The 24,106-nt window shown below is 43.5% G+C and overlaps 2 protein-coding genes across 3 annotated transcripts; both read right to left on the reverse strand.

The window, feature by feature from the left end:
• Positions 1-606: 606 nt before the first annotated feature.
• Positions 607-14,168, reverse strand: LOC123926109 (zinc finger protein 135). Of its 2 annotated transcripts, none has more exons than XM_045979867.1 (4): positions 13,854-14,168; positions 12,932-13,015; positions 9,858-9,938; positions 607-7,184 (listed from the first exon to the last, which is right to left on the reverse strand). In XM_045979867.1, the coding sequence occupies exon 4, from the start codon at positions 6,861-6,863 to the stop codon at positions 5,919-5,921; it is 945 nt and encodes a 314-aa protein (XP_045835823.1). In that variant the 5' UTR covers positions 6,864-7,184; positions 9,858-9,938; positions 12,932-13,015; positions 13,854-14,168; the 3' UTR covers positions 607-5,918. The 2 variants fall into 2 exon arrangements, with proteins under 2 accessions (XP_045835823.1, XP_045835822.1); XM_045979866.1 differs by having other exon boundaries at positions 12,932-13,098.
• A 5,539-nt stretch (positions 14,169-19,707) lies between these two features.
• On the reverse strand, positions 19,708-20,820 carry LOC123925654 (zinc finger protein 2-like). The gene is given in 3 exon segments (XM_045979036.1): positions 19,708-19,956; positions 20,147-20,415; positions 20,418-20,820. Coding segments are annotated over 3 exon segments (921 nt in total).
• Positions 20,821-24,106: the final 3,286 nt, after the last annotated feature.

Below are 24,106 nucleotides of genomic sequence, written 5' to 3' on the forward strand. Positions count from 1 at the left end.
GGCTTTGGACTTGGGCTGGAATGACATCACCGGCTTTCCTGGGTCCCCAGCTTGTAGACAACAGGTCACATAAGTGCACGAGTCAATTCCTTATAATATATATCACTACTTATCCAATAGAATATATATATGTATATATAGTAAGTAGTGATTAGTGATATATATGTATATATAAATATATGTATATATAAATATAAAATATTATTTTATATTTAATAGATATAACATTATTTTATATTTAATATATAATATTATTTTATATTTAATAGATATAAAATATTATTGGTTGTGTGTTTCTGGAAAACCCTAACAAACTCTTCCAGAAGTGGGAAAAATCATTAAGCTGGATAATCCCAAGAATGCAAGTATTCTTTGACATTAGAAAATCTATCATTAGGGCGCCTGGGTGGCTCAGTGGTTTAAGCCGCTGCCTTCCGCTCAGGTCATGAACTCGGGGTCCTGGGATTGAGTCCTGCATGAGACTCTCTGCTCAGCAGGGAGCCTGCTTCCCTCTCACTCTATCTGCCTGCCTCTCTGCCTACTTGTGATCTCTCTCTATCAAATAAATAAATAAAATCTTTAAAAAAAAAAGAAAATCTTATAATTTAAAAAAAACTATCATTATAATTTACCATCATCTCAAAAGATGCACATTTTACTTCTGTCCAAGAAAACTTATTTTTTAAAAAATATAAAAGGATTCTATTATACTCATCATTTTTATTGGACTACACCATTATAAAACACACATGATGAACAGGTCATAAATGACTATATCAACGATACCTAAGAGTCACATAGCACTTGATAGCTTGCAAATCACTTTCCATCCATTATCTACATAATCTAGCCACTCTGAGGAAGGTATTACATTTTTTAAAAAATATATAAATGAGGAAACAGATCTAAAAGAATGAAGTGATTTGTCCCAAATCCCAGTTATTTTCATTTATTAGTTGGTTCTCTAGGATATCCTGTGTTGTATATCAAATTTAAATGAACAGATATCTATATACATGTAATATATAATAGAAAAAAAAACCCAAAATTCTGAATTCAATTCTCCAATGGTTTTTACATGCTCTTGCAACAAAGCTAGAAATAAAAAAAAACTAACACAATAGTTCATATGTTTTTGCACTTAATCAAACCTATCTTTCCTTCTGAAATTTGTAATCTACAATTAAATACTGGTTGTTTCTTCAACTTAAACACTATAGTTCCTTGAAAGCTAGATGAAGCTTGCAGCCTGGTAGTTCCTACCTACCAACTTGGCAACTTATATTGGAGGAACAAGTGAGCACTCCTCTTGGTATTTAATCCTAACTAGTTGCATATACCTATGTAACAAAACTTTGACAACTTGATCTGCTATTTTGGCGTCAAATGAAAGGATGTCGTGGGAAATATGTTGGAGTGCTTTTCTCTATTTCTCAAAGTATAGCTAAAAACCATGGACATTCTATATAAAACAACATAAGATTCTGAAAGGCGGGGAGAATACAGACTCGCTGGGGACCTCAGGACCTGAAGAACAACACAGACTGAGTCCCCTGGGTTTTCCTTTGTCCTCATCTATCCCAGACCGGATTCTGAAGAAGCTGGCAACCAGAAATGCCAAGGGGCACAGACAAAAAACAAAACAAAACAAACAAAAATGGCTCAAGAAAAGTCTGTTCTTTCTTAACAAAGGATGAGGAAAGAAGTGGACTAGCAAGACAGAAAACTTGTAGACAATACCCATCCTACTCCAGCCAAAGGGCTGAGATCAAATGGGGAGCCTACACTTCTACCTCCCCAGTCTGTAACAAGGTTCCTCAATGCTCCACCTCTGTATCACAGTGTATCAGAGAAGGTCAAGTCAGGACAGAATTTTCCAAACCAACTCTTTCCCCATCCCACCCTGGCAGTGCCCGTGGAGACCATGGGAGAGAAGGCTTCCAATGCTACCCAGAGACAAGATGTCTCTCCCCTGCCTCCCTGGTGTGGGGTCAGTAGAGGCCTGGTAGGGAGTTTTAACTCCCATCCCTACCTGGCAGTGGCGAGGATGCCTATCCTGGTGTCAGCAGGGTCAATGATGAGCCTGCACTTCCAACACCAACTTACAGTAATGAGCAGTAACCCCTCAACCCTTTCTCCAAAGAGGCCTGCCCAAATAGAAGCTTTAAATGGAAACAGAGTCTCATAACATAACACTCAAAATGCCCAGATTTCAACTAAAAATTGCCGGTGCACACAGAAGGAAAATCTCAACTCAAGTAAGACAGCCCACAGATGCCAACACTGAAATGACACAGATGACAGAATTACCTGATAAAAGATTTTAAAATAGCCATCATAAAATGCCTCAATGAGCAAGAACAAACATGCTTGACATGATTTTAGAAAAGAGTTTCAGCAAAGAAGTAGAATACAATCAAATGGAAATGAAATAAAATAAAACCCAGTGATGGAGTCAACATCAGAATGGAAGGGGCAGAGGAAAGAATTAGTGAAGTTGAAGATAAAACAATAGAAAATACGCAACCTGAACAACAGAAAAAAAAAAATTACTGTGGATGGAGTTGTGCGTCAACCACCCCCCAACCACCAATTCATGTTGAAGCCCTAAACAATGTGACTGTATTTAGAGACAGGGTTTGCAGAAGGTAATTAAAGCTAAATGAGGTCGTAAGTATGGGGTCTTAAGCTGATAGGATTGGTAACCTTGTAAGAAGATAGAATTCTCTCCGCATGTGCATGCGCAGGGAAGAGCTGTGAGGACACAGCAAGGAGGTGGCCGTCTACGAGCTAGGAAGAGAACCCTCTTACCAGAAACCCAATCAGTGCATACCTTGATCTTGGCCTTCCCAGCCTCTAGAATGGTGAGAAATGAACTTTTGTTATATGAGCCCCCTGTCTATGGTATTTTGTTTGGGCACCCCCAAGCAGATTAACAGATTTTGGCACCTACAAGAGCGGTGCTGCTCTAACAGATGTGGAAGCACCTTTGGAACTGGGTAATGGGTAGAGGTTGGCAGAGTTTTGAGGTGCATGCTCTAAATATGGATGTTAAAGGCCATTGTGATGAAATCTCAGACAGAAATGAGGAAAACGTTATCGGAAAGTGGAAGGCAATCCTTGTTGTAAAGTTTCAGTGTTTTGTGGAAGGTAGAACTTATGAGCAAAGAAACTGTAGACATTCAACAAAGATTTCCAAACAAAGTGTTGGAGGTACAGCTTGGGCCCTCCTTACTGCTTATAACAAAATGGGAGAGGTGAGAGGTACATCGAAGGACTTGTTAAGCCAAAACAAAAACAAAAACCTCAAACCCTAGAACTTAGAGATTTGGAAAATTCTGTCTGCCCATATTGCAAAATATGAGAAAGCCTGTTCTGCAGAGAACACTAAGGGTGTGGCTGAACAACCATTTGAAAAAGAGAACAAGGGTGTGACTCACGGGTGTGATTAAGTTCAGCCATCTCCACAGAAGCCGGGATGGTACCAGCAAAAACACATCAGCTGGGACTCAAGGGACAGAAAAACTAGACAAATGGAGGAATACTCTCAGATCTTACAGGACTGGACAATAAAGCTCCTCAGCCACAAACATGCTCTATGTTTCAAAAAAAAAAAAAGAATGACTCAAGTTAATTTCAGGATCATCGCTGCCTCCTGTGTCAAAGGGTGGGGACGTCACCTAAGTTTCAACAGGCCAGTTGCCACAGATACCAACAAAGTTCTGGAGGCAGGGCTACCCAGCAGAGACTTGGTGCTGAGACTGCTGACCAGTGGGTCCAGAAGGTGGGATCACTGTCTTAGTGGGTCTGGAAGGTGGGGCATCAAGCCAAATAGGATTGTTCTCAAGACCTAAGATTTTATGGAGTTTGCCTTGCTGGGTTTTGGACTTGCTGGGGACCTTCACTCCTTCCTTCTTTCCTATTTCTCCCTTTTGGAATGAGAATATCTATCACATGCCTGTCCCACAGTCCTTTTTGGAAGCATATAACTTATCTGGTTTCACAGGTTCGCAGCTGAACAAGAATTTTGCCTCAGGATATATTATACCTTAAGCCTCACCCATATCTGATTTATGTGATATTTAGGTAAGATTTCAGACTTGATGTTGGAATGAGTTAAGATTTGAGGGGTTGTTGGGATGGAGCAAATGTATTTTGCATGGCCATGAATTTGGGGGAGCCAGGGGCAGAATGCTATGGACTGAATTGTGTGCCCCCCAAATTCATATGTTGAAGTGTTAACTCTGTGTGGATTCTATTTGGACACAGGGGTTCTCAGAGGTAACTAAGGTTAAAGGAGGTCATAAGGCTGGGGTCCTAACCAGATAGGACTGGCAGCTTTATAGGAAATAGAAGAGAGAGAGCTCTCTTTTCCCATGAAAGCACCAAAAGAAGGCCTTGTGAGGACACAGCAAGATGGTGGCCCTCTGCAATCCAGGAAGAGAGCCCTCACCAGGGGCCAAAGCTGACAGCTTGATCTTGGACTTCCCAGCCTCCAAAACTGTGAGAAATTCACTTCTGTTGTTTGAGCTCCCCATTCTAGATTATTTTGTTATGGCAGTCTGAGGACATCGAGGTAAAAATATACTCTAGGGAGACAAAAAAGAAAAAGAAAAAAAAAAAACAACAGAAGAAGAACAGAGGCTCGGGAACCTGTGGGACTACAATCAAAGATCTAACATGTGTGCCATCAGGGTCCTGGAAGGAGAGAAGGAGTGAGGGCTGGAAAATGTGTTCAAAGAAACGATGGGTAAAAATGCCCCCAATGTGGTGAACACATACACCTACAGACTGAAGTTCAGAAAACAGGATAAACTCAAAGAAATCCACATCAAGACACATCATCAAACTTGTGAAAACTAAAAACACAGTACTCAAAATATGTGCAATAACCTTCGAAGTTTCAATGAAAAAAAAAATATATATATATGGCTGTCCTGTGCCTCTACCCGAGAATAAAATGGTGAAAGGTATTTCAAAGTCTTACCGAATTTCACAATCCAATACAGTGTCAGCTGAGGTCTACAACTTAATGTGACTATGGTATGAATGAGTCTAAAGTACAAACTACATACGATTGAGGTAAAATCTTTATAAATAAGCACATCCTCAGGTAACTTAGCTTAAAATAGGTAGCTTAAAAGAGACTGAAAACATCAAAGGTCCCTTCTGTAACTTTTCTTTCTAGACTGTCAGTCTTGACCTCTGGAGTTAGTACGATTCTCAGCAGGCTGTGAATCAGTAAGCACCGTCTCCGAGACAAAGAGTGCAGCAGCAGACTGCCACGCCGAGGTTCCATGGTGTCGGGGTGGAAACTCCGCACCTGGCCAACTAACGAGTCTAATACTTTCCTGGTTGGGAGCACTCATTTGGGTAGTTATCGCAATCAACGTTTCTTGAGTTCATTCCCCCAGTTCCTTTTCTCGATCCTTCTCATCTACCTCCTAAGTGACCCTGTACTTAAGCCTGAGGACTGCTTCCCTTCCACCGCCACTCCCAACCCTGGACCAACTCGTTGTGAACTCTTAATCTCTTATTTCTGCCTCTGCAATTTCCCTAAAGAACCCCTCATCTCTTTAAAGCTTCGTCTCCTTAGCATTAAGAGACTATCCAGCCCAGACAAGATGCCTTCTTTGCATCACCACACACCCTACTTCTCTCCTAAGGATTTGGAAGCTTACATACACCTTAGGGTGTTGCAAATAATCATTCTCTTTCCCCGAGGAAATTCAAAGTCCTCTGCTGCACTGAAAAAATGTCAAACCCCTCCTTCACATTCTAAGTATGCTGTGTATCAGCACAGACTTCACAATTAATATCATTTGTGTGACACACTCTGAACTTCATTTGTAGCCCTCACATGACGTTTAGTAATTGTCTGCTAAATATGTTCTAAAGGTACTACATCTACATGGTCTTTATCCAGTATGAATTCTCTTTTGCTGGCCAAAGGCTGAATGCTCACTAAAGGCTTTTCCGTATTCTTTGGTTTTCCCTCCAGCATGAGTTTTCTGATGTTGAGAAAGGGATGAACTCTGGCTGAAGGCTTTTCCACATTCCTTACACTTATAGGGCTTTTCTCCAGTGTGAGTTTTCTGATGTTTTGTAAGAGAGGAGCTCTGGCTGAAAGCTTTTCCACAGTCCTTACACTTGTAAGGTTTCTCTCCAGTGTGTGTTCTCTGATGACGAATAAGGGCTGAGCGGTCACTGAAGGCTTTGGCACAATCATTGCATTTATAGGGTTTCTCCCCAGTGTGAGTTCTCTGGTGTTGAGTCAGGGCTGAACAGTAGCCAAAGGCTTTCCCACACTCATTACACTCATAAGGCCTCTCCCCAGTATGAGTTCTCTGGTGCTGAATAAGGCCTGATCGATCACTAAAGGCCTTCCCACATTCATTACACTTATAGGGCTTCTCTCCAGTGTGAATGACCTGATGCTGCGTAAGAAATGTGCTCTGGCTAAAGGCCTTCCCACACTCATTACACTCATAAGGTTTTTCTCCAGTATGAATTCGCTGATGCTGAGTGAGGTATGAGCTCTGATTAAAGGCCTTCCCACACTCACTGCACTCATAGGGCTTCTCTCCAGTATGGATGATATGGTGGCGAATGAGAGCAGAGCGGTGACTGAAGGCTTTCCCACATTCGTGACATTCGTAGGGTTTCTCTCCAGTATGAATTCTCTGGTGTAGAGTAAGATGTATGCTCTGGCTAAAAGCTTTACCACATTCGTTACATTCGTAGGGCTTTTCTCCTGTGTGAATTCTCTGATGCAAGACAAAAGCTGAGTAGTAACTAAAGGCTTTCTCACACTCATTACACTTCCAAGGTTTCTTCTCGGCACAAATCTTCTCGTGCTTCATTAGATCTGAATTTTAAGTTCTTTTTAAATGAATCACAGTTACGTAGTCTCCCTCCTTGCTGTTGGGTAAGTGATGACCTCTGACTAAAACTTTTCCCAAATTCATCACACTGGTAACGTCTCTCCCCAGAAGACTTCTTCTGAGTAACAGCCTCCTATATTAAATGTTTCTCAGGGTTTTCCTGCTGACTCTCTAAAGAATCCTCACATTCACTGGAACTTTCCTTTGGGAATCTTTCTAGTAACACACCAGGGGCTGATTCTTCCTCAGAAATATTCTGTTCTGGAGTAAGCTCCTTGCCTTCTGGTCTTTTCTCTCAGTCTGGAAAAAAAAAAAACAAACCCCAAAAATACACATGGATCATTTCCTACACGGGAAAGAAAAATAACTGCTGTGGTAGGAAAATAATGAAAAACAAACAAATGAAAAACACTTACATGGAACAGAGGAACTTGAAAGCTCTCAAAAAAATCACTTCACAATTTTGAAAGAACTTGAGAAAAGAAAGATGAGTGGGCAAACAGGTCCAACTGCCCAAAAGGGAAGAGTGAGCGGGCACGTAATACTCTTCTACCCAGGAAGGGGAGAGATGAGAAAGAATAACAGAGAGTAAGACTAGGCAGAGGTCATGTGGGGAAATGGGAGATGAGATTTAAAAACGGGTGAGGTGGAGACAGGGGAAGACAGTCTTGTAGGGATTGCCTACTCTCAACCCCTCATTGGAGCCTCCGCACCTCATGCCTTGAGATGATCAACATTAGTTGATCTCGTTGCTGCCAGTCTTTCCCCATCCCAGGATTTCCCAATCACTGCTAATAGACTGACTTTCAAAACCTTAAAAAAAAAAATCTCTGTTGGATCCATTTTCTCAATATGAGACACGGATTCTCTAAGCTAGCATTCAAAGTGGTCCAGATCAGGGCGCCTGGGTGGCTCAGTCGGTTGAGCATCTGCCTTCAACTCAGGTCATGATCCCAGGGTCCTGGGATTGAGTCCTGCATCAGGTTCCTTGCTCAGTGGGGAGTCTGCTTCTCCCTCCCCCTCTACCCCTCCCCCTGCTTGTGTGCACTCGCACGAGCTGTGTGCACACTCTAAAATAAATAAATAAAATCTTTTAAAAAAAATTTTAAAAAACCAAAGAAACAAAGTGGTCCAGATCAGCAACTTCACATCATCACAAAGTTCAGTGATTAAGAAGCAAATGGAATGCCTGGGTGATTCAGTTGGTTAAACGTCCAACTCTTCTTGATTTCAGCTCAGGTCACAGTCTCAGGGTCATGAGATTGAGTTCCATGTCAGGCTCTGCGCTCAGCATGGAGTCTGCTTGGGATTCTCTCTCCTCCTCCTTCTGCCCCTTCTGCTTGTGCTCTCTCTCAAGTAAATAAATAAATAAATCTTTAAAAAATAATAAATCTTTTTTCTTTTTCTTTTTTTAAAGATTTATTATTTCACATACACACACACACACACACACACACACACACACGAAGCACAAGCAGGGGGAGTGGGAGAGGGAGAAGCAGACTTCCTGCCAAGCAGGGAGCCCAGTGTGGACCTCAATCTCAGAACCCTGGGGTCGTGACCCGAGCCGAAGGCAGACTCTCGATGACTGAGCCACCCAGGCACCCATAATCTTAAAAAAAAAAAAAAAAAGGAAGCAACTGATCACCTCTGACTGCCCCACACTTAACAAACTTCAAAGAGTTAACTAGACCGAAGTTCAGAAAAAAAGAGTGGCATGTAGGGAGAAGGGCAAATCCCTATATGCTCAGATTTGTTCCCATTCTGTCAGGGCACCTGCCCCAAATGCTAGGTTTCCTAGTAAGAGTTTTGGGAGAAAAGCTAAAAATGTTTAAATATTTCCAGGCTTAAATGCTCCTTAATATCCATAAATAAATCAACGCAATACAATGTTCTCAACTACATGCCATAATCAGGGAAGTACTTGGGATTTTAAAGGGCAAATGGCTGGAAACAGCTTTAAGGCTAACGGACTTTCAGCTATGGGGAATGGAGGAATTAGATCCCCAAATGTCCATGGAGAACACACAGGAAGTGGAAGAAAGTAAGAGACTGCCTGTCTGCTGTTAAGGGTTCAAGCTGAAGGATGAAGAAGATGAAAATGTTAGGCAGGTAAGTAACAAAAGCCTTGAAAGCAGGCAGAGGAATAAGGAACTGGCAGAGTGGGGAATCTAGCAGTGGGATGCTGCCTCAGTTAGACAAGGATAAGACTAGGGAAGGTATAATTAGCAGGCAGTCCATGACAGTATCCATTTTGATAGAAATGATCAAGTCAAATTCATGGTATCTTTCAAAATAAGGTACCAGGACTTAATCAATAGTTATTACTTGCTTAGCATTTGGCTGGGTACTATTCTAAGCATTTCTCTTGGATTATTTCATTTGATCTTCACAGCAGCCCTGAGTTAAGTGCTATCATTATCCCTATTTTATAATTGGGGTCTCTGAGTCACAGAGAGGATAATTCACTTGCTAAAGGTCACAGAGCTAGTAAGTAGTTGAGATTGGCTTTGAACACATTTAGACTGGTTCTAAGGTTTGCACTCAACCACTATTCTATGCTTCCTCTACTTACATAAAGAGGAAGGCAAGGGGAAAGTCAAGAGATCGGTTTTTAGTCATCAATCTGAGACAAAAAGTCACACAATGAGATAAAAATAACATATATGAAAAGCCTGGTTTAGAGCCTAACAGCCAAGCATATTATTAACAAATATTAAAATGTTGACCTCATTTTACCTTCTTTAGGAAAAAGAACTGGCTTGAAAGGGTGGAAAATATTTATTTTCTTAAAAAAAAGGTAAAATGTTTGCACTTATAAAAGGTGATCATCCACAGAGCTGGAGTGCAGCACCGGAGAAAGGGACTTCACTTCAACGTTTCCACGGGTCTAGTGAAATCTGGAGAGGCTCTTCCACAAGCACTTCCAAGATGCTTTGACCCATTTCATCTGGGTTTTATGTTACCACTCACCTCACGCTTTTGATACTTCTCTCTCTAGTTCCTTCCCACACTCCAGCTGAGGGATGACATCACACTTGGAAATTGGAAGCCCTGTTCATGGGAAAAGAAAAATTCATTTGGTAAAGAGTTTATTCAGTGTAATTTCCTTGGTTATTAGGAAGATAGTATAAGAGAAAGAAAGAGGGGTGCATGGTGGCTCAGTCGGTTAAGTGGTTGCTTTCTTCTCAGGTCATGACCTCAGGGTCCTGGGAGTGAGCCCCACATTGAGCTCTCTGCTCAGTGGGGGGTCTGCTTCTCCCTCTCCCTCTGCTATCCCCCTGCCCCCACTGCAACTTGTGCTGTCTGGCTCTCTCTGTAAAAAAATTTAATTATGAGTTAACTATTTTCTTGGTGGTATGGTTTCAGACTGTAAGGGGTTCAAGAAATAGGAAAAATTTCTCTAGTTTTCCTTTAAGAATAAAATCTGTCCAATACATATTAAAAGTTAAGATGTTTGATGTACCTGTCACAGAATGTAGATTTATTTGTAAAACAGTATCTCAAGCTCAAATTATTAAAGTCTCCAAAGTGTTCCCACCATGTCTCATAATGGTCCTGATGAGTCTGACACCTGCCACCCTGCTCCGTCTTCTCTCTCTCCCCTATCACACACTACTCCTCCCACATGCCCTGTGCATCCAGCTGGTGGTTGCCTTTGAGATGTGGGCCACATTCCCTTTAACCCCCTTATACAAGCCGCTTCCTCTTCCTGAATGTTCTCCCCCTGCCGCATCCTTTCAGCTATTTCAATCTTGCTCACACTTCGTATCTCAGCTCAGGTGTTACTCTCTCAGGGAAGGCTTTCCTGGCTCTCTGGGCTGAAGTGCCATGTTCTTTCCCTTCTCTCGGGTAATGCACACACTGACTTTGTGCGTCATGTCTGTGTCTCCTATTCAATGGGAAGCTCCACGAGAGCCAAGGCTGGGTCTAATTTTGCTCACGGAAGCAACCCCTGTTATCTGGCACAGAGCAGAAACACTGTATTTGTCAAAGGTTGAATGAAGGAAGGAACACTTGAAGAAGTCGCAGAAACAAGTTTAAATGAAGTTCTGTAAAAGTGGGCATGGGAACACGGTGAGGAAGGGAAGAGAAGGATATCAGGCTGTTGCAGAAGTTGACAAGCCTAACCTTGATCTATGGGACAGGCACACTGTTCAGACTGTCTCCTAAAATGTAGGGTAAGGGAGCAGAGTGGGTCACGATCCTCAGAATCTGTAGCTGAGCTATTTACTGCTGATAACACCGATGTCTACTAATTTTTCTAATTCTATATAAAAAAATTCCTGTACAACTTTAATTTAATATTGATACATTAAAACAGACCAGTTCCCTGGGATGCTAGCAAATGAAAGTCTTTCAACTACCTTTCAACTACCATTTTTGCCATGGCTCCCTGAACATACCTATGAATATACTGGGTAATTTTGTTTGTAGTCAGCATTCTAGTGTTTATGATACAGCTCTCCAAAATAAAATGGTAAAAACAATTCATATAATAAAATAAAGTTAAGAGAACTACCTAATTGGAAAATCCTCTGCTCAAAATAATTTAATTACTTTTATTTTTATGTTGGATCTTTTTTTTTTTACTTAAATTCAATTAATTAACATAGAGTGTATTATTCGTTTCAGAGGTAAAGGTCACTGATTCATCAGTCTTATATAATACCCAATGCTCATTACATAACCTGCCCTCCTTAATGTCCAGCCCCCAGTTATCCCATTCCCCCTCTCCCCTCCCCTCTAGCAATGCTGTTTGTTTCCTAGTTAAGAGTTTCTTACAGTTTGTCTCCCTCTCTGATTTCATCTTGTTTTATTTTTCCCTCCTTTCCCCTATGCTCCTCTGTTTTGTTTCTTAAATTTCACATATGTTAATTCTTTAATACTTGAAGTATGAAATCACTACCCTTTTTATTTAAGTTCATAGTCCCTTAAGGCCATATGCCTTAGGAGTGATCAACACAGCAATATAATTTATACTGCCTCCTCTCTTTACAAATAGTGACAGTAACAGACTAACTGGCAGTTCCTTTCAGACTTTAGTCTCCTGAGAAAACCTCAGCAATTGAACTTGTTAAAGAGCTGCTGCTCAGTGTGCATGTGCTGGGACTGGAAGATACAGGAAGACCAACCGGAAACTGTCCAGCAGAGGCTACTGACTCTGTCTCCCCTTTCCTCTGAAAGAGATCTACAAATTCAGATCAGAACCCCCAGCGTTTCAGACCTATGCGCTGGGAGGCAGGTCTGCGGTTGTCAAATAGTCCCACTGCCTTTACCACAGAGTCTGCTATTCTGGTCTCAGGCCAGAGCCTACAGAAACATCTTGACTAATTTCCCTTCAATCAGAGAGAGGTATGTTTCATCTTGCTGGGCCTCTACAAACTTTTATGGGGTTTTATTTACCTTTGGAATAAGATCCCGTGTAGGTTTTCCTGCAGTCTGACTAGAAATACCTAAGCTTCCCTTATCACACTCCTGCTCACCCTACAGTGACACACACACCCTGTGAAGACCTCCAACTTGCTTACAGACTTTCTGCCAAAGCTGTTTCTCTCTCCTCTATTCTATTCTCCAACTACCTACTCTCTCTTATTTTCCACAGTATAGCTTTTATTCCAGTATTTTTTCCCTCAAATACTCTAGAGGATGGAAAACCTCTTCCAAGGCCGTTTATGACTTGTCCTACCAGTCATTCCTGCATCCTTATATGTATATATATCTTCTTACTGATTAACTATTTTCCTTATCTCTACCTTATTTCCTTGGTAAATTTTGTGAGTCAGGGAAACTGGCTTTGTCTGACCATGAGGCCAATAACAGCACCAAAGAGCGAGTAAGAGTAAACTGAGCACTCAGTGTATCGAGAAGAATGCCAAAGGGAATGTTCTGCACAAGTGAGGAGCATTTACTGTCTGGTTCATCGCTCATCATTTTATCAGGATGAGCCCAGTGGTCTAGGAATCATGGGTGAGCAATTCCTAAACAGGAGGAAATCATATTTCTGTTCTAAAACAAAAAGAGAATAAAGATGAAATTAAACCCACCTGGGATGCAGGCAGGGGTCAGTAGCACGGTGGTCATGCCATTTTCTCCAGCATAGAAAAGGTGTGAGTCCTCAGAAAGTAACCCTACAAGTGGAGTCAGGAGCCATGATGATTACTCTTGCCTTGTAGTAAACTTGCAGATACTGCCGTACACAGCTACTTGTCACCTAAGAAGAGTCAACACAGGAAATCGAGGGGCAATCCCACAGCATCCCTGAATCAAGACAAACATGACCATCATTGCCTCCCACTCCTCCTATGCTCCTCTGCCCTTAAACTCTAGCAAGACTCTGCTATGAAAATCTGGACATATAAATTAAATACGTATTTCTATTCTCATCGGCTGAGTGAGAGTCCAAGTAATACTCTAAGTTTCTGTGTGTCCATCCGCTCCTCACTTAATGACCCATTCTTGTTCTACTCCAGGCTCACAGGATGAAGGAAGACTAGTTAAAGTTTTCTTGAACACTGGTTTTTCAGATACAATACTGGCATTCTTAGGAAAGCAATGGGTCTTATGGGGTAAAAAAAAAAATAAATAAATAAAAAATCCTGGATTCTAAACAAATCCTGTGACTTCTGGAACCCTCACTTTACCCATCTGCCAAATGGATATGACAATCTCCTTCCTACCACCTTATGGGGTCCCCGTGAAGAGAAAACGGAATCATTATCAAAAGCTACATTGTTGGATCTGATGATTTTGGGTGCAAGGGAGGCATACATCATTCCAAAGACCAGCAGGGCAATGTGGTAGCGGGCTCTCCCTCAAAACCTCAACGTGAGACCAACCAGTTGGAACGGCTGTGGTCTCACAGAGAAGACGTGATGCTTCCCCTTCCAGAGCCTGCCCAGCCACAGGGCAGCCTTTCCCTTTTTCTTTCCAGCAGGCTCTGCGGCCGCATCCCTCCGAAATTCTCACCTCTGCCCCAGGCTCCATGGCTACTCCCTCCCCCGGCCCGCGCAGGTGACGAATGCCGCGGGAGAAGGGAGCAGCGAAAGCGCGAGGGACCCAGGGTGTCCACCGCTCTGGTGCACTCGGAGGCCCGGGACCGCGCGCGCGAATCTTGCAGGGCAGCCTGGAGCCAACCGAGGGCCCTCCCGCCGCCCTCCTTCCGGCCACTCAGACTTGGAAGGCCCCGCGTTCAGCCCTCCTCGACAACAGGCTCGACCTCCTGCTCGACGGGGAAGATGCCCCGGCCAGGCGACAAAGGTATCTAGGAGTCCTCCAGGCCAAGTTTCGCCGGCCCGAACTCGAGGCTGAACTACAACTCCCAGAATCCTCTGCGGGACGCGGCACACGTCACGGAACGCCGCTTCCCAGAGGACTCCGCGGGACGCTAGCCAGGCGGACCTCCCCATTCGGGGCTGATTGTCCCGCGACGCAAGGCAGCTAGTGGCTCTCCGAGAGCGTCGAGCCCCCTAGAAAGACCCCTGCTGGCTGCTCGAAAGGCCGCGCCTTACTGGTGCTAGCCCACAAGATGTGTTCGGCCGCGTTAAACCCCGCCTAGCATGACACATTTACTGCCCCGCGACTGTGAGGGGCCAAGGGCTTGGCGGCACCCTGTCCCCCCAACCCCGCAACCCCGCGCCCAGGGTTCCCTCTTTACCTGCGGTGCTCCCTCAGAGGGGAGGCGCCCGCACCCCCGTTGCTTCCTTTCTGCGCCTCCATGGTATGAGCCCATTGTGACGTGAACAGGGGTTATATGTAAAGTAACCAGGGGTGTGTATTCCAGGCCGCGTCTCAGAATACGGAAAAGTGAAATCTTGGTCCTGGAAATCACCTCAACACAGACACAGGTCCCCAAGAAGTTATTAGTTAATAACTGGTACCGCTAACCTCAAGGCGACTGGAACATGAAAAGTCTCTCAAGACTCCAGAGAAGTTCGAGGAGCTCCCAACTGGAATTGGGTGTATCTTCAGGCCGGTGCATGGTCTCCCATATCCTCCCACAATAAAGTAGTCAGCTTTCTCTAGTTCAGATTCCCAAGAAAGAAAATCAAATTAGTCTAACTGTCCCTGTTTGGGTAGAAGCCACAATGACAATTTCTCTTTGCTCTGACAGCGTTCCCAACTTACAGGTAGGCCTAAAACTTCCTAGAGTAAAGATTACATTTCTTATCATCCCTACCTCTTGCCAGGGAAATGACAGCAAAGTGATTGTTAAAGGGATGAGGAAAACTCCTCCGTGCGGGCTGGAACACATGTCCTGGTGGACCATGTGGGTAAGGTTAACCCCAGAGGAATGGCAAACCAACCCCAGAGAAGGAACAGAGCCCCTGACAATTTCGTGGAACAGACCTTGAACTTTCATGTGAGATATAAACTTCTACTATATGTAAGCCACTTTTACACTGGGTTTGTTACACAGATAGCTACGCTTATCTCCTAACTGGCTTGTAAGATTGGGTGCTTTTGGTCCAGTCAGCTAGGGCTGAGAGGAGAGAGGGCATGTGGTAGAGAACACTGCTCTACCAGCTCAAAGAACAACTGAAAGAAGCTCCCCCCCACCCCCCGGCCCAACTCCCTTCCTCCATTAGTAAGAGCTATGGAGTGGATATTTAATTTGAAAAACTGTTACATATGAAAGGTGCCACTAGCTGACTTGTCCGAAAGGGAGGATGGTATCCCGGTTGAACACCTGGGATACCATCCTCCCTTTTGTTAACCAACCCCATCACAGAAATCCCCCTTCTTTTATTACCAAATCAATGGTCAGTTCTCAGTCTTCCTATCCATCACCAGCAGTTGATAAAACTGACTACTCCCTCCTCCTCCTGGAAAAACTCTGGTTTTCCTCCTTGACTGGTCACTCCTTCTCAGTCTCTCTTTTTTTTTTTTTTAATATTTTATTTATTTGACAAAGAGAAATCACAACTAGGCAGAGAGGCAGGCAGAGAGAGGAGAAAGCAGGCTCCCCGCGGAGCAGAGAGCCCAATGCGGGGCTCGATCCCAGAACCCTGGGATCATGACCTGAGCCGAAGGCAGAGGTTTTAACCCACTGAGCCACCCAGGTGCCCCTCCTTCTCAGTCTCTTAAGTAGACTCCTCTTCTCCCCAGCTTTGAAAGCAGTGATTCTCAAAATGTACCATGATCAGAATCACCTGGAAGGCTTGTTAAAACACAGTGCTGAACTCTCTCTACCCTTATTCAGGGTGCTGGGGTGGGGCCAGAGATTTTGCATTTCTAACAAGTTTCCAAGGGCTGCTGAAGCTGCTCTAAATGTTGGAATGTCCCAGGGCTCAATCCTTGGGCTCAGTCTTGTTCAGTCTACATGTTCTAAATACCATCCAAATGTGATCAATTCCCAGTTTCTATCTCTAACATGGGCTTCTCCTCTGACCTTGAGCTGTCTCAATCTCTTTATTCTTTCCTTGTTTAACAAACATCCCTGATATAGGATGTTCAAAACTGAACTTTTGATGCCCTTCCTCCCCCAATGCCATAACTCTGCCTCCTGTAGTTTTCCTTAATTCAGTAAATGGCAACTCATCCTTCTAGTTGCTCAGTCCAAACACCTTGCAGTCATCATTCTTCTCTTTATCTCGCAATCCACATCCAGCTCCTCCGCAAATCCTGTTGGCTGTACTTTCAAGATACATACAGAATCTGACCATTTCTCGCCAGGTCCACTGCTGCCCCCCTGGTCCAAGCACCCATCGTCCGTTACCTGGATCACTGCAAATGCCTGCTGACTGGTCTCACTCCTGCCCTTGCCCTATACATCCCTTCTCAACACAGCTGCTCTCCTATCTCAAAACAAAGCCAAAGTCCTTACAGTGGCCCACAAAGCCCTGAAAAATCCACACACACTAACTCCCTGATCTCATCTTCTATCACTTTCCCCTCATTTGTTCTGCTGCAACCACACTGGCCTGTCATTCAGTCCAGTGAGGCATACTTCCACTATGGAGCTTCTGTGCTTCTTCCTCTGCCTGGATAGACATTGGGGGAGGGGGGTATCCAGCATATGCCTGGAGGGTATCCACGTGACTTGCTCTCTCACCTCCTCCAAGCCTTTATTCCCCTTCTTTGTGAAGCCCTCCCTGACCACTTCTTTATTTTTTTCCACAGTACTTATCTCTTTCTAACATATAATTAATTTTGTTTGTTGGGTGTCTCCCAACACACATACACCACAGATTAAGGTCCATGGGAGGAGTACCCCAGAGTATTTACTGCTCCTCAGATGATCAATAACCATGTATATGCTTCTTTGTGCTTGTAGAGAAGGTATAAATGCCTGAAACTAAGATTGCCCTCATTGCTTTTCTTGGCTTTCATATTTGTGTGCTTTTGGAAAACTTGGACTTCCTTCATAACCCAACTTTTATTTACAGAGGCCTTACTTTACAAATCACATAGTCCTGGACAATACCAGCTGGCCCAAGCACATAAATTGGTGTTCCACAGTAGAATGGGGTTGGAACACTTAAAGATAAAAATCCATTGGTCCCCAATGAGTCCCCATAGTCTCTTAAGGGTTTTCCTAAATTTAGTGAGGGCTTCTGTTTCCTTCTAGTCTGTCTCTGTGTTTGCCACAACATCCCACCAGGAAAGCATCTCTGCATTCCTTAGAGGCTACATTACCTTGACAGGCCATTTACTTTGAGGTGAAAACTGATATGCAGAGTGATCACAACAAGGAAACCTTTAGTCGCCACGGAAGAGGGCCAAACTGAAAATGTAAAGGTGGGATTTGAGTGGCAAACAGGTGGAAGTCCCAGGGACATGAGATTCAACAGAAGAGAGAGGAGTTACAGGTCCTGGGTAGGGAGAGAAGAAGGCTGACTAGAGACAGGCAATCAACCTTGGAGTGAAATAAACAGCAAAGGCAATAAATCAGGCATGAGTATGTGCCTAGTCTAGTTACATGTTACCTTTGGGCCTTTGCACATACCCTCGGCACTTTGCTCCATCTCAGCTGCCTGAGCCTATGAACCCACTGCACATCTGACTGCACCAGCTTCAGCTGGACAGTTACCTCCTTGAGGGTGCTAGTCTCTCCCCATCACCTGCCACAGGCCAAACAACTGCACAGCTCAAGTTTCTTGTTCCTTGTACCACTTCCAGGCTTGCCACACAGTGGGCTGTGGGATCTGGCCTCCCTAGGGGTGGCTGGATGAAGCAACCTAAATGTATGAAGGAAACAGGAAGAATCGGATCAGATACACTGCTTCTGCTTCTCTTTGCCTGTCAACTTTAACAGGAATTTTCTTTGGCTGTCAGTATAGCAGTTAAATACATAAGGGTTTATTCCACACCAGAGCTGGTATGGAATCTCCATAAGATCATCAAGGAATCAGATGTCTTCTGTTTTCGTCCTTTCCCATCCTTTAGGCATGGCTTAGATTCTCAAAGTCTCAAGATGGCTAGTGATTCCTGTCCATTAATAAGACGAAAGAAGAGAGTGCCATGTTACTTCTCTATCCTTCATCCATTGTAATACCAATATGGTATAAGAAATTAAAACAACTGTGCAAAAAAAAAACAAAAAACTACCTAGATGTGAGGAATCTGTCTTCCTCCTCATCTAAGTGCTCATGTTCTCTCAGCTGCTCTCGGGAATTACTGCTTTATTACTAAGGAGGAATTCTCAAGAGGTAGATGTGAGGAAGCCAATCTATGTCGCCACTGTGTAGGTGTGGATAGGACAGTGTGGATTTTGGTTTCACACATACTGATGTTCTGGCAAGAAGGGCATCATGTCTAATAGGATGTGATGGCCTGTTACATCCTCCTGTCCGCTGCTTTAGTACTGAAGGATGAGAACTCATAGATGAGCTATGCCTGGAGTTAACTTTGGCTTTGTGATATTCTTTGAGGCTAGACATAGCCCCATCTCCTGGTTCACTGTGGCTGACTTCTTCAGCCTGGAACCCTACCCAGCTGCCATGGCTACAGCTGGCTTGCAACTGGACTTTGAAACTTTGGTGTGTATTATTTTTCCCTTATACACAAATACGAGAAAGGGAAGGTGTTGTGTCCAGGGTATGGATGGAACGGCAGAACCAGGCTAAGGGATTTTAGTTATCAATGAGATTAAACAAATATAAAACGAAAACACAACCACTAACCTAGAAACAAGAGTGATAGGCTAGTCTACTAGAGCCCAATGGTCAGGTTAGAGGGCGGAAGAGCCCAAGGTCAGGGAAACGAAGGATCCTGAGTGAAGATCACGTGCATACCCAAGCCAGGGCTCCAGAAACCCCCAAGAAGAGTGGATCTGGAGCTAACAGCACAATTACAGTGAAGTTATTTACAGTCCTACATACTTACTAGCTTCATGTTAATTTTCTTACTAAAGTGTCTAGTTCTAGAAGGTACTTTTGACTGGGGACTCAAGTTCTCATGATTAGACAGGTATTCACGCATTGAGAAAATATGTTGTAAGTGGCAGGCACCACACTGGGGACACGGCAGTGCACAGATATGAGATAGTTCCCATTCAATAAATAGATAAATAAATAAAGCTTATCTTAGGGTCCCATTCAAACACTTACAGAACATATTGATTGGAGAGCTTCTGACTCCTCTGGGGATCGTGAGAGTATTATACTAAGTGTGAGGCATCCCAGGGGAAGTCTCTGGCATGGTCCACTGGGACTATTTATTGAGACTCTAGGCCAAACGGAGGCATGAGAATAAGCAGAAGTTAGACGGCGCTCCAACAGAAAAGCTTCCTTTTCTTGCACAAAGCGTCTTAGGTCTCTGTGGGGGTCCCTCGCAGGACAGAAGCATGTCTGTGATACTCTGAAGCCCGACTGGCATAACATCACTGGTGTTGGATGATGGAGGACTTGCAACGGAACTCCTTCCCACAAATGCTACCCTCGTAGGGCTTCTCTCTGGTGTGCACTCTCTGATGCTGAGTAAGGGGTCTCTTGTGGAGGAAGGCTTTCCCACAGTCGGTGCATTTATAGGGCTTGTCTCCGCTATGAATTTTCTGATACTGCTTAAGGGATGAGCAGTCAAAGAAAACTTTCGAACACTCATTACATTCAAAAGGACACTCTCGGGGCGCCTGGGTGGTTCAGTGGGTTAAAGCCTCTGCCTTCGGCTCGGGTCGTGATCCTAGGGTCCTGGGATCGAGCCCCGCATCGGGCTCTCTGCTCCGTGGGGAGCCTGCTTCCTCCTCTCTCTCTGCCTGCTTCTCTGCCTAGTTGTGATTTCTCTCTGTCAAATAAATAAAATATTAAAAAAAAAAAAAAAACAAAAGGACACTCTCCCATGTGTGCTCTGCGGTGGCGAATGAGGGAGGAGCTGTCAACCAGGGCTTTGCCACACCCCTTGCATTCATAAGGCCACTCTCCAGTGTGAGTGAGCTGGTGGTGTGCGAGGATGCTTTTCTGGCTAAAGGATTTCCCACATTCTGTACAGCCATAAGGACTTTCTCCAGTATGAATTCTCCAATGCCGAGTAAAAGATGAGCTGACAAAGAAAGTCTTGCCACATTCACGACATTTAAAGGGCTTCCCTCCGTATGAGTTTGCTGATGTTCAGTAAGGGTTAATCGGTCATAGAATGTTTTCCCACATTTGCTGCATTTAAAGGGGCTCTTCCCACTGTGAGACATCAGGTGTATCTTAAGACTACTTCTATAGCTGAAGGCTTTCCTGCACTCTTGACAGTTATAGGGCTTCTCTCCCATGTGGGTCCTGTGATGACGAGTGAGGGATAAGTGGTTATATAAGGTCTTCCCATATACGCTGCATTCAAGGTTTCTCTCCTTACTGTTGGTTTTCTTGGCAGGAGTGGATCTTTGCGAGTCCTCCTTGGAGGAGAATTTCTTCAAAGTTTTCCCTGAAAGATGTTCTTTCTTGGTACCCTCAAGGTTTTCTGGCCCAAGTACAAGACCCAGAGGACCATCTTTTCTCAGTGTTTCCATTAATGTCTTCTGTGACCTTGCTTTTTTAGAAACATTCTGCCTTTGAGTTGGGTCCTGGCTCTCAAGTCTAGTGTTCTAGTCTAAAACAAATAGAAATTACAGCTATAACTGGGTCTTGATGCTAGTGAAAAGGAGAACATTTCCATGTTACAAAAAGAATGAACAGGAGTTCATTCTGGGTGGCTCAGTCGGTTAAGTGTCTGCCTTCGGCTCAGGTCATGGTCCTGGGGTCCTGGGATCGAGTCCCACATCAGGCTCCCTGCTCAGTGGGGAGTCTGCTTCTCCTTCTCCCTCTGTCTCTCCCCCTGGTTTGTGCTCTCTCTCTCTCCAATGCTCTCAAAAAAATAAAATCTTAAAAAAAAAAGAAAAAGAATGAATACAAAATACTGCCTGGTTTATTGGTAACTCCTCAAAAGAAAAACATCACAGAGAGGCTGAAAAATGGCAGAGTTAGAACAGAGAAGAGAAGTAGAAGGTGTGCATTAGCCCACCACCCAGGTTTCTGTTGTTCATTCATTAGATATTTACTAGGTGCCTACAAAGTGCTCTAAGAAGTCACTGGAACTCTACTGAACAAGAGAAATATGGCCCGGCCCCCACGATGCTTATATCCTACACGACAGAAGACAGAGAGTAAACAAATAAAATGGAACACATATGGTAAGTGCAGTGAAGGAAATAAATGAATGGAAGTTGGAATGGGGTCTTCTTTAGAGGGAAAACTTAAGAATGGTCATCTAGAAGTGACATTTAAGTAGAGCTCTGGAAGATACATGAGCCATGTGAACAACCAAAAGAAGAACATATCAGGGAGAGGTACATGCAGAAAAGCAGGGCAGAAGCATGGAAATGACTGCTCAGTTTACTACACATCGGTGAGTTTAAACAGCAGAGAGTAAGTGGGAAGATCGGCTAGGACCCGAGAAAGTGAACTGTCATTGACAATGGTTTTTAAGGGAAGAGGAAGGAGATAAGGTAAAAGGTAAGTAGGAAAGATAAAATAGTGTTATCAGAGTTAAATACAAATAGGTCTCAACCTTCCCTCAGCTCACTCCCCCAAAACCTCCAACAGGTGGGACCCTGATGTCTGTCTGCTCATCTGACAAGTACCTAAGTGCTGTACTGTTCTAAATCTTAAAAAAAAAAAAGAAAAAGAAAAGAATGAATACAAAATACTGCCTGGTTTATTGGTAACTCCTCAAAAGAAAAACATCACAGAGAGGCTGAAAAATGGCAGAGTTAGAACAGAGAAGAGAAGTGCTGTACTGTTCTAAATCTTAGTACTTAGTACTTAGTGCACTAAGTGCACGTTCTGTTCCAGACACTGGGGTCCAGTAGTGAACCACATAAAACCTCTGATGGAGTTTATATTTTCATCAGGGTAGGTATGGACAAACAAGAGACAAACAAGTAAAAATATGGCACGTTAGGAAGATACACCAAGAAACGAGCTAGGTAGTGCAGGGGAGGAGGAAAGAGACGGAGAGTGTTCAATTATAGACTGGGTCATCAGGGCAGGGCTGACTGAGAAGACAGCGCATTTGAACACAAACCTGATAAAGATGACAAGAAAGCCATGTGGCTCTCTGGGTCTGAGTTTTCCAGACAAAGGCCCAGTACAGCAGTGACTGTCTCCACAGGCCAACGACTAGCCCAAGGATTGCTCTGTAAGTGAACTGTCCAGCGAAATCCCAACCACTCAGCGCACACATACCTAGAAAAATGCTTCCTGGGACTTGACTTTCTTCATCATCCTGAAAATCAAGTTTCTATGGCTCTTCACCTCGCTTCAGCTGGAAAATTACGTCACGTTTAGGAACTAGAAGTCCTGCTCGCCAAGGACAAAATGAGAAATGGCTATTTGGGATGGAAATTCACAACCATCCCAGGGTTTATTAAGATTCCCTTAGTCTCTAGAGAGGAAAATGGAAGTATCCCAAAAGCATATGCTCATTTCTAAGCTAAGATGCTAATTCTCCTTCTCTGAAGGGAAGTCAGTACTGATTTTTTAGAAAATCTGAATTAGATCTATTGAAGTAGTTGCCCTGATCTAGGAACCTCCCTGAGATGGAATTAGTATTCTTGTGAGTTGAGGGAAAATTCTTAGTTTAGAGAAGTGGAATGTGGAGAAGGTTCCGCACCTCAAGGAACTAAGGTGAAGAAGCTACCCGACTTTCTTTTGTAGCTTTTTAAATAATAGATTTGTATCCCTCGGGGCACCTAGGTAGCTCAGTCGGTTAAGTGGCTACCTTCGCTCAGGTCATGATCCCAAGGGTCCTGGGATCAAGGCCCACTTTGGGCTCCCTGCTCAGCAGAGAGCCTGCTTCTCCCTCTCTCTCTGCCTGCCACTCTGCCTACTTGTGCTCTCTATTTCTCTGTCAAATAAATAACTAAAATTAAAAAAAAAAGATTTGTATTCCTTAATTATACTTCTGTGCAATTATACTGAGTCTGATGCAACTACAAATTAAAGTGAAACAGTTTAAGGAATATTATTTGGCTTATGTGCAGTTAATATTAAACGCTTAAAACTGAAAACATTAGTAAACAATTTTTTAGAAATCCTTAAAAAGAAAAATTATAATGTCTTTGGCTTTTAATGATTTAAAGTAGTGACATTTATAAATGTCATATATATATAAATTTATATAGTGACATATATACATTTTCTATATTTAGTTTTTAAATGCATTACTAAATGCATTACTAAAAGGCATAAAGACTAAGACAAACACCTATGAACCCATCCTCTAACTTAAGAAATAAACATTAAAACTAATATTGAAGCCCCTCCCTCATTCTCTCTTCTTCCCCACCATGAGGCAACCACTGTATTAACCACTGATTAATTTGGTGTTAATCACTATGAATTTAAAAATGTTTCCTCATCTTCTTTGTAGCTTTAAAAATATTTCATGTTCAGGGCACCTGCATGGCTCAGTTGTTTGGGTATACAACTCTTGATTTCGGCTCAGATCATGCTCTCAGGGTTGCAAGACTGAGCCCTGTGTCAGGCTCCGTGCTGAGCATGGAGCCTGCTTGGGATTCTCTCTCTCGCTCTCCCTCTGCCTTTAATTTTTTTTTTTTAAGATTTTATTTATTCATTTGACAGAGAGAGAGATCACAAGTAGGCAGAGAGGCAGGCAGAGAGAGAGGAAGGGAAGCAGGCTCCCTGCGGAGCAGAGAGCCCGATGCGGGGCTCGATCCCAGGACCCTGAGATCATGACCTGAGCCGAAGGCAGCGGCTTAATCCACTGAGCCACCCAGGCGCCCCTGCCTTTAATTT

This window comes from Meles meles, chromosome 15, assembly GCF_922984935.1.
Source record: "Meles meles chromosome 15, mMelMel3.1 paternal haplotype, whole genome shotgun sequence".
Taxonomy (NCBI): Eukaryota; Metazoa; Chordata; class Mammalia; order Carnivora; family Mustelidae; genus Meles; species Meles meles.

What these genes read in the sequence shown, in the direction of transcription:
- LOC123926109 (XM_045979867.1), bottom strand. Translation starts at nt 6,863, where the DNA reads ATGAAGCACGAGAAGATTTGTGCCGAGAAGAAACCTTGGAAGTGTAAT.